The sequence below is a fragment of the Lampetra planeri genome, chromosome 33 (genome assembly GCF_965212315.1).
Source record: "Lampetra planeri chromosome 33, kcLamPlan1.2.h2, whole genome shotgun sequence".
Lineage (NCBI taxonomy): Eukaryota > Metazoa > Chordata > Hyperoartia > Petromyzontiformes > Petromyzontidae > Lampetra > Lampetra planeri.
In genome coordinates this window covers 7,321,891-7,336,277 of record NC_136139.1, presented here as the reverse complement: position 1 = coordinate 7,336,277, position 14,387 = coordinate 7,321,891, and the positions used below count along the sequence as shown (strand labels likewise).

Genomic DNA, 14,387 nt, shown 5'->3' with positions numbered 1-14,387 from the left:
AGTTAATGTATTGGCCTTGGAGGCACGTGTGTCCACATAAATGCTACGCAAGAAGCTGCAAGTGCAAGCCAGCAGTATAATTCCACTAGAAAATGCGCAAATATCTTCTGGCAGAGTGAGTCTGTCCCCGGGGCTTTAAGATCAAATCAATCAAAATTGGCAGTGGTCCGTCCACAAGCACAAATATATATAATAAACTCAACATGTTGGTATTTACCACGACCTTGTAACAGAAATACTGTATATATAAATATTACAACCCGATGTGTTGGCCTACAATCACACATCACCCTGAACACGCCCGATCTCGACAGATACCTGAAGCTAAGCAGGTTCTAGCCTGTACACTGCAGTGCTTGGATGGGTGACCACCAAGCATAGCAAGTTGCTATGGGCTCCTGCGGGGGATACGTGCTGGGCAGCAGAGAGCAACGCAGCAAAATAAACCGATGTACTGTACTAACACGCGTCCGCGTCTATGCTCACGGGCTTCACGAACCCGCAATGACCAGCGTGGTGAAGTGTGCGCAAAAACCCCGCGCACCGCGATGGCCCTCATCCAGCAGTGGATAACAAAGGGCTGTGTGTGTACCGCAGCGCGTTCATCACGGGGCCTTTAATAACAATCGTGGTTAAAATCGTCGGTAATGCTTTGCCGTAAGAAGGCAGTTTTAGTTACGGCACGAACGCACTTCCGATTTGCACGGTTGGCGACGTATGGTGCGAAATAAGTTCCTCTAGTTACGAACATTCGACTTACAAACTTTCAGAGATACGAACAAACCTGTCCGTACGTCCAGTTGCCTGTTCGGATCGATGTTCAGTCTTAAGTTCAACCACCGCGCAATAGATGGCGGTGGTGGCGTCTATATCTGCCGAGCATGAAGAACCAGTGGCATCTACATCTACAGGAGATTATACAACTTTTAAAGCCATTCCTCGTGTTTAGTGTACATGCCCTACAACATGTTTGGAATCGACAGGAGTAAAGTTGGACTTACGAACAAATCGACTAACGAACAGACTTCTGGAAACGTAACTCGTTCGTAAGTAGAGTGTCCATCTGCACGCATACAGCCACACGTGGTGAGGTTTGACTGTTCATCTTCGCAGGATGCTGCCACAGTGGTGGAATGATTCGCACACTAGACTCGCAATGCAGAGCTCGCGGGTTCCATTCGATCTCCCGGAGCGCCGGTTGAAACAAATGGGGCAGGTTTCCTTATTCCCACTCTACACACCACTCCCCCCCCCCCCCCATTGCCTCTGTCCACCCAAGCGGCATGCGTAGGTTCAGCACAGTCAATCAATGGGCAGCTCTCGTGCCATGCGGTAAAGTGCGGATACTCCCACCTCTCCAAAGACATCTGTGGTCAGAGCGTGAAGGAGTCGGCCAAAAAAAAACCCTCCAGAGGGGCTCTTTTAGAGCTCCGTTTCGTGGAGGTCTTTCCGCTAACAGCGACGTGAGCGAGGAAATTGTAGGGCTGTACCTTGTGATTATTGGTTATTTCGTTTGGATTGTATCTATACTTGTGAGTGTAGTTTTTATCTTTTTTCTTATGTAACAGTGCTTTGAGATGTATTTTGATATGAAAGGCGTTTCATAAAATATAGGTTATTAACACATTCCTGCGGAGGGAGCTGGTAAGAACGTTGGGTTGCTCGGTCAATGGCCAGGGTCAAGGGCGGCGTGGTGTATTCCGCAAATATGGCCGACTGTGAGGGCGGGCACAAGCCGGCGTGAGTAGGTTAAACGTTGAGTTTTATAAGGGCACCACGGGGTGACCAGCCCCTCCCCTCCCCACCCAGCCCCACCCCTCCCACCCCCCACCCAGCCCCACCCGCCCCAACCAGCCCCTCCCCACCCTCCCCTCCCCACCCAGCCCCTCCCCACCCATTCCCTCCCCACCCTCCCCTCTCCACCCAGCCCCACCCTTCCCATTTTTGGATGCACGACGGACGGACACAATAATCCCATGTGGGCTGGTGTAACCAGGAGGTTCCTACCAGTATTATTACTGCTACGATATACCGATCTGTGCGTTCCGTGCAAACGTCAGCTGAAAAGGGCCGATCTCACTCAGCTCTGCGGAGGTCTGAGTTCAAACAGCGGCGGCGGTGGCCAGCAGATGAGTTTACTCATTAAGTGCGGCCCTTTTAGGATGCGACAGGCGCTAATGACATTGCGGTCACGTCTGCCCATCGATCATCTCTGCAATCTGTCTCTCGTAGGCCAGTTGCGTAGCGTGCGAACAGGAGGAGCCTCTTAGATACAGGCTCAGCTGTCGCGGCGAGCAAACGCGGCTCCAAATTTGTATTAATTTTTCCAGTTGGGGATTTAAAAAAAACGTGATTTACAGGCCTCAGGGCGGTGGTGCCGAGTTCGTGAAACAGTTGAATTACTCGATTACTCGATGTTTATTGTGGGCGTTGGCAGTGACGTGGCTGAGTGGTAGGGCATTTGCCGCTTGCTGCATAAGACGGCGGTTAGAGCCCAAAGGCTTCCCCGGTAAATGCTGCGGGTGTGTGTCCCCAAAGAAAAAAAAAAGGAAAAATCCTCGTTATACTGGTAGGAACCACCTGGTTCCACCAGCCCACAGGGGATGATTGTGTCCGTCCGTCGTGCATCCAAAAATGGGAGGGGTGGGGCTGGGTGGAGAGGGGAGGGTGGGGAGGGGCTGAGTGGGGAGGGTGGGGAGGGGCTGGGTGGGGAGGGGAGGTTGGGGAGGGTGGGGCTGGTTGGGGAGGGTGGGGCTGGGTGGGAGATGGGAGGGGTGGGGCTGGGTGGGGAGGGGCTGGCCACCCCGTGGTGCCCTTTTAAAACTCAACGTTTAACCTACTCACGCCGGCTTGTGCCCGCCCTCACAGTCGGGCATATTTGCGGAATACATCACGCCGCCGTTGACCCTGGCCATTGACCGAGCAACCCAACGTTCCTACCAGCTCCCTCCGCAGGAATGTGTTTTGAAACGCCTCATGATTCAGCAATGCCGCTGCCAGGCTTCTCACTCACGACGGTGATTGTGATCAAATCACCCCCGAGATTCCGATCCCTTCGCAACGGCTCCAAGTTCAAATTCAAGATCGCCCTCAGCGTCTCCAATATCCTCAATGGAATCACCCCCCCCCCCCCCGTAACTCTCCCTTCGCGTCTCGCTGTACTCCCCTTAATTTGTGCTATCTGCTGCATAAACGATGGCTTTCTGTTGAAGCCTCCAGTAAACCTTCGCTGTCTTCATAATCCGGAACTCCTTCCCATCAGCCATCTGTGCTGTTGCCTCCCTGTTCCTCTTCAGTTCCAGGATCAACATTTTTTTTTATTTTCCTCTGCCCATAACTGTTTCTTCAAACCTGTGATTCAAGTCCCTCTGTTTCTTACAGCGTCCTGCAACGCAGGTGCATTGTAGACACTCGTGTGTTCATCTTCATCATCATCAGCAGCCATTTCTAATCCACTGCTGGATGAAGGCCTACAAATTTAAATGTATTATGTACGGTATCCATCACCATTGAGTACAGTGCACGCCACGCATATTGTGTGTGCATTGGTGCTGCCAAACCGCAACACCAATCAGACCCGCGTCCGTATTGACCCGAGCCACAAGCAGCTCGATACATTAGCGATTGTAGTAATAATGTGGGGTGGGTTGTTACATTTGCAAGGGCCTTTAACAAGTGATTTTAATTGAATTCTGTAAAGCAGCAAATGTGCATGCACTCGCGCGGCGGTGACAATTGTAAGCAAAGCGGTACGGCAAAGGTGAACCCCGGATGAATGGTAACGATCGTTGCTATAATTCTGTTTTTAAAAAAAAAAAATCGTTTAAAATAGCCTTGAACATATTTTACATGTGAATCTGCCAGGCAAGGTGGAGGAAGGTAAAAAAAAATGCGATGAAAATAATGATCACCTGTGCAGACTAAGAAACACTGCTCGACGCTTTAAGTGAATGCTCGTCACGGCTGAATGAGTGTGAGAGCATGAGACAATTCTAAATGTATGTTTTAAACGATTTGATTTCCGGAATACGAATTAAGCTGGCAAATCGATGCCCAAAACATGATGGGGTTTGGTATACGGCGATTATCGGTGTCCCGTTAACATATCTGTGTGAGGAGGAGGAGGATAGACTCGGAAATGGGGGGGGGGGGGGCACAGTCATTTGGAGAGATTTTGTTTAAAAAAGTATCCGTTGAATGCGATGTAGCGCACAGCGCTGTAATCCTGGCGACCTCAGTAGGATTCCTGGCCACAGCTAAAGCGACATTTGCATGCGGTATCTGAACAGCCCCCCCTGCCCAGCATAATGCAGTGTCATCATACAGCAGTGGATTGAGCAAGGGCTACAAATGATGACTGCTATTAAATACTCTTTGGTTCTTTCGGTAAAGTCACGTAGAAATAAAATTAATTCAATAGAATACGACGTTTCGATTGCAAGACAAGCAGTCGTCATTAGGTAAAACTAAATTTGAGAGAGAGACAAAACACAGACAAGGAGACACACAGACAGACACACAAGCTGAGAGAGACACACAGACAGACACACAGATACTCTACATGCCTATGTGGGGATCTGAATGTGGTGGGGTGACAGGTCTTTTTTGCCCCACAGCAAGAAGGACCTGGGTTCGATTCCTGACTCAGGTGCCTTATTCTCTCTCCCTCTCTCCCCCTGTTCCGCGTGGGATTTCTCTGGGTTCTCGAGGTTCCTCCCATGGGTAAACAAACATCCCAATTTATATTCTTAGGTTTTTCGGTAAAGTCACGTAGGTAAAAAATTAAAATTAATAAAAGTAAAATAAAATAAAAAATCACGACGTTTCGGAGGCAACACAAGCTTCCGTCATCAGGTGGAACCGTCACAGCACGATAGCTGTATCAAGTAAGAGAAATTCCAAGAAAACAGTCCTTGTATATATACTGGTTGAGGGTGGGAAGAGCCAAGGTAGGCCCTGAATATTATTTTTGTGAGGTTCGGTGCGGCTGAAGCACGCTGCTAGGAATGAGCCTTTGTTGTGTAAACTAGGTGCGGATGATGTACAGGTGCGTGTAAAAGGGACTGAGCCTTTTGTTATGTAGAGATGATGCGGCTGAAATCGCTGCCAGGAAATGAGTCTTTGTTGTGTAGAATGGTTGACTGAGCCTTTGCCAATGCAGTGTGGCTTCCCCGGGTAAATATAAATAAAAAGAGAAATCCCTAACACGTAGGCTTTCGCGACCAATATTATTCATAATAAACGTTTTTGGGTTTAGATCGCGTTAGTTATAAATGTGTCGTAACCGTCCACCACCCGATACGGCCAATTAGTACAAAAGTGTCACGTTGGCAAATAGCCCGATGATGCTGGATGTAATTACCAGCGAAACGTCGTACTCAAAAATTGTAAATGTTGTGGGTTCACTCTTCAACACACCGGTGGGCTAAAGTAGTGAACTATTTGTCTTTTGTCAACGTGACACTGTTTTACTGATTGGCCGTGTCGGGTGGTGGAGGGTTACGACACATTTATAAATAACGCGATCTAACGCAAAAACGTTTATTATGAAAAAGGTAAATCCCAACACAGCCACGAACCCACCAATAACACACCTCAGTTGAACTGGAGATCTCGGAATAATGGTTATCCTGTCTAAGTGTGGCTGCTCCCTGATTTTAGTCGCTACATTCAAGGAAAATTTGACCTGAACGCGAGTTACGTTCCCATCACGATAATAATTGCATTCCCAATCGCATTGTGATCGTAATGTTGCAAGTTCTCAAATCCCGGTGGAGCGATGACTCAGCCTACCATCCCTCCAGGGCAGACAGAATTGGGATTATTTTTGTAAAAAGAAAAAGTCAACAGCGCGTGCCCTATCTAATTAATTTCTCTCACCTTAAAAATGTGTTCATGTTTGTTGCACATTATCTGTTATTTTTTTCCCCTCCTTTTGAAACCCACATTCTATTCTGGGTTCATTAATGACTATAAAAATAAATAAATTTGGAAGTGAAAGGCGTTTTCGATTTACTCATGAATTCGTGATACTCTACGCACTTGAGATGAAAGACAGCGTAGCAGCCGGAGGAGGCAAACACAACCGTGAGCACGCCCATCAGGGAGACGGAGCGATGGGATCAACTCTTGTTGCAGGAGCTACGCAGTCAACTGGCCAACGTTGGGGCGACGTTGGCATGTGGTAGGAACGTTGGCACCAACAGTTGGTCCGACATTCCGTGCAAAGCATGCTGGGTGAGATGGATGTTGCATCGCAGCGCAAGCGAGGGAGGGCTGCAGCTTGCAGGAGGATACGTCGTGGCTGCTGCTGCTGCTGCTGCTGATGATGAGTACTATTTAGTTATCTGATCATGTAAAACCCTCTTGCGAATCGCGTGCCAGACAAAGGCCTCCTCAAGCCGTGTCGGTAATATTTACATGATAACAAAATTACGTTTATCGACCAATCATTGCACGTGCAGTTTTAAGTAGACATGCACTTAAATGATAAATGTAATCTCCTCTCAAGATTCCGTGAACATATGGATAAGCGATTATCATGTTAATGATGAGGAGACGATGAAAATATTGATAATGATGATCATGATAACAATGGTCAAAAAAGTAACGAATGATGACGATCATTTCATGAAGCAGCATCAGCATCAGCAGGAGGAATGGAGGTTACCGTGGCGACCCCAGTGATGATGCCGCTCGGAATTCCACTCGGAGCGTGCGGTGCGGTTGTTTGAAGCAGCTGCGTCGCGCACCGAATGCTAATTTAGCGTCTCTCGTGCTAACAGCAGGCACCCGCTCGCTCACCCGCTCGCTCAGCCGCTCGCTCACCCGCTCGCTCGCCCACCCGCTCGCTCACCAGCTCTCCACCAGCTCTCTCACCCGCTCGCTCACCCGCTCGCTCACGCACTCGCTCCCTCATCCGCTCTCTCACCCGCTCGCTCACTCACCCGCTCACTCACCCGCTCTCTCACCCGCTCGCTCACTCACCCGCTCACTTACCCGCTCACTCACCCACTCGCTCGCTCACCCATTCTCTCACCCGCTCGCTCACTCACCCACTCACTCACCCACTCACTCACCCGCTCACTCACCCGCACTCTCATCCGCTCTCTCGCGTGTGCTTTGCTCTCTCCCAGGATCACCGAGCTGCAGGCCGCATCACATCTCCTGCTGCTCATTTGAACGATGGCCAATAATAATATAAAAACGAATATTTTACCAGGTAAGGCCAACTGAACTATGCAGTTCTGTTTCGGAAGTAGCCTGGCCGCAAATAAATAGCTCGACGAGATGGCCTATCATCGTGTGGAAATGTCGAGCAGCCAGATACCCTGAACGCACATTTCTAAATGTGGAGTGAAAAACCGGAGGACTCTGAGAAACTCCAAATATGCAGCAGCATTCGTCAGGCTCGGGATCGAACCCACGACCTCCTGTAAACTAGGCGAGGTAGGTAACATCTCCTAGCCGCCGTGGCGCCCACGTTGGCACACGATGAGTGTGCCCGAGCTCGATGGGGTGACCCAACCGGTGCACGGCGGGTGATGGAGGCGTGAGGCTGCGGGCTACGAGGTGGCCCGGAGCTGGCAGCAACAGAAATGGACTCGCATAGATTTATTTTTTGACGAGGGCGGTCTATGGATTGAATCTATCTGCGTGGAGTTTTGGGTGCTATCCCATCGTACCTGTGGGGGTTTTCTTACAGGTACGGCGGATTCCTCCCGCATTGCTAAATGATAATACATGGACTTGGCCAAACAACCGATGCAGGACCTTCCTGAAAGAGGCTCGGGACTACATGGAGGCTTTCCATAGTAAATCAATTGAATTAATATAATTGTTCAATTTGTGTTATCTTAAATGGATCAATCTTAATTTAGGAGCTTTCGTGACTGCAGGAATTATTCTTTGGTTCTTTTCGGTTAAGTCACGTCTAAAAATAAAATAATAAATTAAAATAACATATTACGACGTTTCGATTGCAACACAAGCAATCATCATCAGGTATAAAAGAAATAGCAACAAAAAATCTAACTAGAAAACTATAGACAGACATACAAGCAGACAGACATCACAACGGCACACAGAGAGAGGACACACATCGGCACAAAGAGAGGGGTTGTCTCTATGACGGTCCCTTAAATATAGAGAGGGGGGGCGAGAACGGAGAGAGGGAGGGGGCAGAGAGAATTAGCATATCAATGAGTGTACGCCAACGTACTGCTGCTGCTGCAAGTAAGATGACAATGTGGAACGCGCACGCAAAATTGAAAACTAGGAGACAGGCACACGAAAATTAAATAACCCAGCAAAATATCGAAATGTGATGTAATACAACACAGAGAGTCGGTTAACACAGAATTAACGCATAGCCTGGTTGATTACGTGTTTCAAAATTTGCTAAGTTAGAATTTTAAGTGTGAAAATTCCAAAGAGAGGACACAGGCAGAGAGAACAAATAGCCAGAAAGAAAAAGGATAAGCTTAAAACTTCCCCGTAGAAGTGGTTCAATCTTAATTTAGGAGCTTTCGTGACTGCAGGAATTATTATTTGGTTCTTTTCGGTTAAGTCACGTCTAAAAATAAAATAATAAATTAAAATAACATATTACGACGTTTCGATTGCAACACAAGCAATCATCATCAGGTATAAAAGAAATAGCAACAAAAAACCTAACTAGAAAACTATAGACAGACATACAAGCAGACAGACATCACAACGGCACACAGAGAGAAGACACACATCGGCACAAAGAGAGGGGTTGTCTCTATGACGGTCCCTTAAATATAGAGAGGGGGGGCTAGTTAGATTTTTTGTCAATGTCATATCCCCCTATAAATGAAGATGCTCTAGAACAGTGCTGCTGCTGCTGATGATGCTGCTGCTGTTGACGATGGTGATGATGATGATACTAGATCTCTAACGTGTTTTTTTGGAGTAGTACCGCGTATTGCTCAGAATGACGGCTGATATATTTTTTCTCCACGTGTCAAATTTAGGTCATGAAGGAGAAGCGCCGGGAGTGTGCAACGAAACGTCAGACACGGTGCCGCAACAACAGGCGGTGCAGCCCGAAAACACCGGAATAGCGATGACGAAGATGATTTTATTATTTTTATACTATGATACATCATTATTATTACTCTACGTGAATTGCATCGTCTATGCGGTGGTTATTTTCCATTCGAGTTGTCAAAATGCGATGTGGTCTGCTTGCGATAAGTATTCAATGACGACGATGACGATGATGATGACGTCTGAATCTGCCCTGTAGTGCCTATGGCTAACAGCTGGAAAATGTGATAAACATAAACACCAACAACCACCACCACGGCGCTTGTGCCAGGCTATTTGCACCTTAAGGCCACGTGAAGTGTCGAACGCCCGCTGGCAGAAGAGGTCACGGGACAGACCCAGGTGTCATGGATTGCCTGACGAACACCACCCGGGGTGACGTCATAAGTGTGCATTATCGACACTTCATCATCATCTTGTCATGCTCAGTGCTGCAGCTGCTATCAAGATGAAAGCCACCCACACACACATCCCACGTACAGCCGTCCTATGCTGTTAGGACACTGCGCTGTCAGCGAGCACCTATTAAGGCCATAACGGCCCGTGAAGGGGTGGCAGGGCCAGAATCACGCACGGCCACCTTTATCTCCCCAGCGCTGATGTTTACTTACGCACTGCACAAGATACTCAACTTAAGGCTGAGTCGACCTAGGGGTAGGCCCAGGACCTCTTTAAATATTTGTCACCGATCTTGGCCGTAGGCGTGAATCAAACCCGGGACGCCAGGTTCGTAGCGCAATGCGTTAACCACTACAGTACCGGCCCCATACACAACAACAACAACCGCCATTCGTGACGTCACCACGGCACCCGTGCCAGGCTAGGTGCGCTTTAAGGCCACGTGAAATATCGAAGGCTCGCTGGCAGGAGAGGTCACGGAACAGACCCAGCTGCCATGGATCGCCTGAACGAGATGACTGGCAGATGCGCCACCCGTGCCCATAACGTGGTCCCATAACAAGGCAAAGATCCCCCGTATAGTCTTAACAGACTGTTGGGGAAAGTGTTGTTAGCGAGCACCTGTGAGAGCCGGGTACGGCACACGGTCGTGTGGGTGGCCAGCGTCCTGCCGTCTTTGTCAAGATCGGTCTCTGTGGAGGAGGCTCGTGAAGGACGCAACTGGGCAGTTGGAGGCAGTCGCCCTCCAACAACAACGAAGGGCGGAGGAGCGACGCTCACAACAACGAGCGGAGCGCCGGGTGGCTAAAGCACATCAAGTTGGCACAGTAGGGGGCACAGGTGGTGCATCAGCCGGTCATCTCAGTCAGTCGACCCGTGGCACCTGGGTCTGCCCCGTGACCTTCTGCCAGCGGGCGTTCGACACTTCTCGTGGCCTCGAGGTGCACATAGCCTGGCACAAGCGTCGTGGTGACGTCACCGCCACTTAGTGGCGAATGGCGGTTGTTGTTGTTGCCGTCTTTGTCCTTCCTGTCCTGATGCTTACACACCGCACCAAGCATTGATGTGAAGTTGAGTCGACCTTTGGGGGAGGCCAAGAACAGGTTCAAATATGCGTCGCTGGTGTTGGCTGAACATGCGCGCGCACACCTGCCACACCTACGCCGCACACACCTGCCACACCTGCGTCACACGATACACGCGGCGCAGGTGGAGGCTTGGGATGAGGGCGGAGTAACAAATCATCGAGAAAAGTCACAGGGACGGAGAGAGAGGCATTGAGCCTGAGAGAGCTGATGTAATTTCACAGCCCATCAGCCACGCTAGGGCAGCCAGTTCAAATGATTGCAGGAGACACAGGCGGCAGCTGCAACCACCACCTCTCTCCTCTTTGACGTAAGGGACAGCAAAGAGGGGTTCCAGCCACAGGGCGTGAGCGACGGGAAGTCCGAAGCTGAGGGTCGAGGTCTCTCTGCGACAGCTCGGAGTCGTCTGTGTGTGGTGGTTATTTGCTCGAATGGTTAGGGCCAGGGTTAGAAAGAGGGTTAAGGACGGGGTTAGGGACATGGTTGGAGCCAGGGAAAGGGACAGGATTAGAGTCAGGGTTAAAGACAGGGTTAGGGGCAGGGCTTGGGACAGGGTTAGGGCCAGGGTTAGGAAGAGAGTCAGGAACAGGGTTAATGACAGGGTAAGGGACAATTAGGGACAGGGTTAAAGACAGGGTTAGGGACAGGGCTTGGGACAGGGTTAGGGACAGAGTTAGGGAGAGGGTTAGGAGCAGGGTTAATGACAGGGTTCGAGCCCGTGTTAGGGGTAGGGTTGGGAACAGTGTTAAGGACAGGGCTAGGGCCAGGATTAATTAAGAGACGCAGGGTATTGGACGAGGGTTAGGAGGTCAGGGTAGGAGGTCGGCTGTCCGATGGGTGTCCAGGGCAATGGTTAGTAAGAGCTTACGTGGCTCAGCGGTAGAGCAAGTGGATCGCAATCGGAAGGTTGCGAGTTCAAATCCTGGTCGCAGGTGAAATAAGGCGATTCATACTCTTAGTTCTTTCGGTAAAGTCACGTAGGTAAAAAATGAAATTAAAATTAATAAAAATAAAATAATACAAATCACGACGTTTCGGAGGCAACACAAGTCTCCGTCATCAGTTGGAACCGTCACAGCCAGATTTGCTGTATCAAGCTTCAAATCTAGAAATAAGGCGAGTTTCACGTCGAGGGAACGTCAACAGTGACTGTGCAATCATCGAGCCCTGCTCACCATAGCAATGAGGACATTTCACCATTGGTTCCGGTCTCTAAGCAGGACATAAAGCACCAATGCCTCGATGCTCATTTGAGCAGTACATCGCTTCGGCTGTTTTTTTTTATTCGCACGTAATACAATTACTAAACTTTTTTTTTACTTTACCAGGAAAGGCCCACTAAGCTATACAGCTCATTTTCGGAAGCGACCTCGCCACAAATGATAGCTCAACGAAGTGGCTTATCAGCGTGTGGAAATTTATAGCAGCGAAATATTGCAGGCGCACGTTTCTAAGTGCGGAGGGAAACGCCGGACGACCCGGAGAAAAATGCACGCGACCACGGGGAGAGAGAAACGCAAACTCCAAATATACAGCAGCAGTCGTCAGGATCGGGAGAGAACCCACGACCTCCTGCGTACCAGGTGATGGGGGGAATAACAACTCGCCATTGTGGCGCCCGTTGTCAATCCACTGCTGGATGAAGGCCTCCTCCTACCGTGTTAGTCATGAAGTCTGTTTAACCATACTTCACCACACTGGTTCATGCGGAGGGCGGTGTTATATTCTCTTGTTTACCCCCCAAGTCTGTGTGCAGCCCATCTCATCCACAACTCACCACTGTGCGTCACTGAGCCTGCGGGAGATGACGGCTCCCTGAGGCTCAGTGGAGCCCCCGGAGAGAGCCGGGAGAATGGAGCATGAGGCCAATTGCAGCAGCGGCAACAACGCTGCACAGACGATGGGATGCGTGTCACAGTGGGAGTCTCTCTCTACCTTGGCTGCCACGTTCGTGATTCCTGTTCTGTTACACCCCCCTCTCTCTCTCTCCACGTCGAGCAACACGTGTCCCTTATACTGGTAGGAACCGCCTGGTTACACCAGCCCACAGGGGATTATTGTGTCCGTCCGTCCGTCGTGCAGAGAGGGGCTGGGTGGGGAAGGGCTGGGTGGGGAGGGTGGGGCTGGGTGGGGAGGGGAGGGGAGGGTGGGGAGGGGCTGGGTGGGGAGGGTGGGGAGGTGTTGGGTGGGGAGGGGCTGGATGGGGCTGGGTGGGGGGTGGGAGGGGTGGGGCTGGGTGGGGAGGGGCTGGTCACCCCGTGGTGCCCTTATAAAACTCAACGTTTAACCTACTCACGCCGGCTTGTGCCCGCCCTCACAGTCGGGCATATTTGCGGAATACACCACGCCGCCGTTGACCCTGGCCATTGACCGAGCAACCCAACGTTCCTACCAGCTCCCTCCGCAGGAATGTGTTTATGAGGCTACCAGTTAGTGAAGAAGCTCCCAGCAGCACGAGGAGCGAAACGTCGGACACCATTACTCCGATTAGCACGGTTGGCTACGTACGGCGCGAAAAAAAACCACGCCAACATACATACAGTACGTTCCTTTAGTCAATTGAAAGTGACGCACAGTAATCGTCGCTCTCCCGACTGGCAGCCTGAATGCCGCTTGCAGGCCGGGTGCGGAGGCGTCTTTGTTGGCACGGGGGAGGGGGACAGCTGCCACTGGGGGTGCCCTTTTCAAACGTGTTGATGATGAGATGTGATATCGAGCGCTCTTGGGACACACCGGTGTGTGGGTACACCCCAAAACAAACTCCCCGCAAATAATCACGAGGTTTCACATTTGTGTAACGCCGACCGCACAATGTCCGCCCACTCTCGAAAATAGACGGGAGAGAGGAGGAACCCACAGGCGAGCCGGGAGGGCAAACAAATTACCCAAGCTCTGCGGCCCCCTATACATTGAAATGTTTTCAGCCGAATGAATGAGTGTTACACGTCGGACGGAACCGGAGCGCCCGGAGGACGTAAGTTGGCAACACTCCGATAAATAGGAAACAGGTGGAGGTCCACGTTTTTCTGCCGTACCGTTTTCTCTTTCGGCGTGCCAGCGTACGGGCTCCTCCACAACGCCGACGGTAATGGAGTTCCCCAACATTTCTGTGATCCACCAACGCTCGCTGCCTCCACAGTGCTGCCGGCTTACATGTCACCGTGCGTAGCCGAACATCAACAACAACAACGTCAACAACCACAACCGCCACCACTCACCCAGTCCTCGAAGTGCCGACACCCATTGTGGAGGAGCTCTTCGAACTGGATGGTGCAGTTAGCCACGAAGTGGTCATAGCCGATGGGCGTCTCGTGGAAGACGGCCAGTTCGATCCTGCGTCCGTTGCGCACGTCGGTCACGAACTCCTCGTTCCAGCTCGGGCTCAGCGTTCGCGCCCGGGTCTGGGTTTGTCCCACGCGGCGGTCGTCCACGTTCACCGCCACGTACGGGTCCAGGAGCTGACTCTGGGAGCGCGTGGCCCCTCCGCCCTGCAGACGCAGCGACCACGGAGTGCGTCGCAGCTCCGCCGCCTGGCACACGCGCAGCCTGAGCGAGCCGTGGAACACGACCACCATAATAATACTGCCGGCGGCGGCGGCGGCCACACCAACGATGATATCCTCGGCCGGCTTCCTCCTCCCGAGCTACTCCGCGTGCTCCTCCTTCCCGTCGGGATCAACACCGTCGCGCAGCGCCTGCACGCACGTGCACCAAGTCAGGAGCGTGCACAGAGTGGGGAGCGGTGGTGTAGCGGTTAGCGCGCTGCGCTATGTACCCGGTGACCCGGGTTCGATTCCTGCTCACGGCCAACACCAGTGGTGGTTATTT

At 50.9% G+C, this 14,387-nt stretch overlaps 1 protein-coding gene across 1 annotated transcript in view; it reads right to left on the bottom strand.

The window, feature by feature from the left end:
- Nucleotides 1-14,155, bottom strand: part of LOC144729731 (protein kinase C epsilon type-like) — a 65,250-nt gene extending 51,095 nt beyond the window's left edge. Inside the window, exon 1 of the mRNA XM_078610179.1 lies at nt 13,778-14,155. Within this exon, the coding sequence (XP_078466305.1) occupies nt 13,778-14,134 (357 nt within the window). The 5' untranslated portion in view covers nt 14,135-14,155. The remainder of the gene's footprint in view (nt 1-13,777) is intronic.
- Nucleotides 14,156-14,387: the final 232 nt, after the last annotated feature.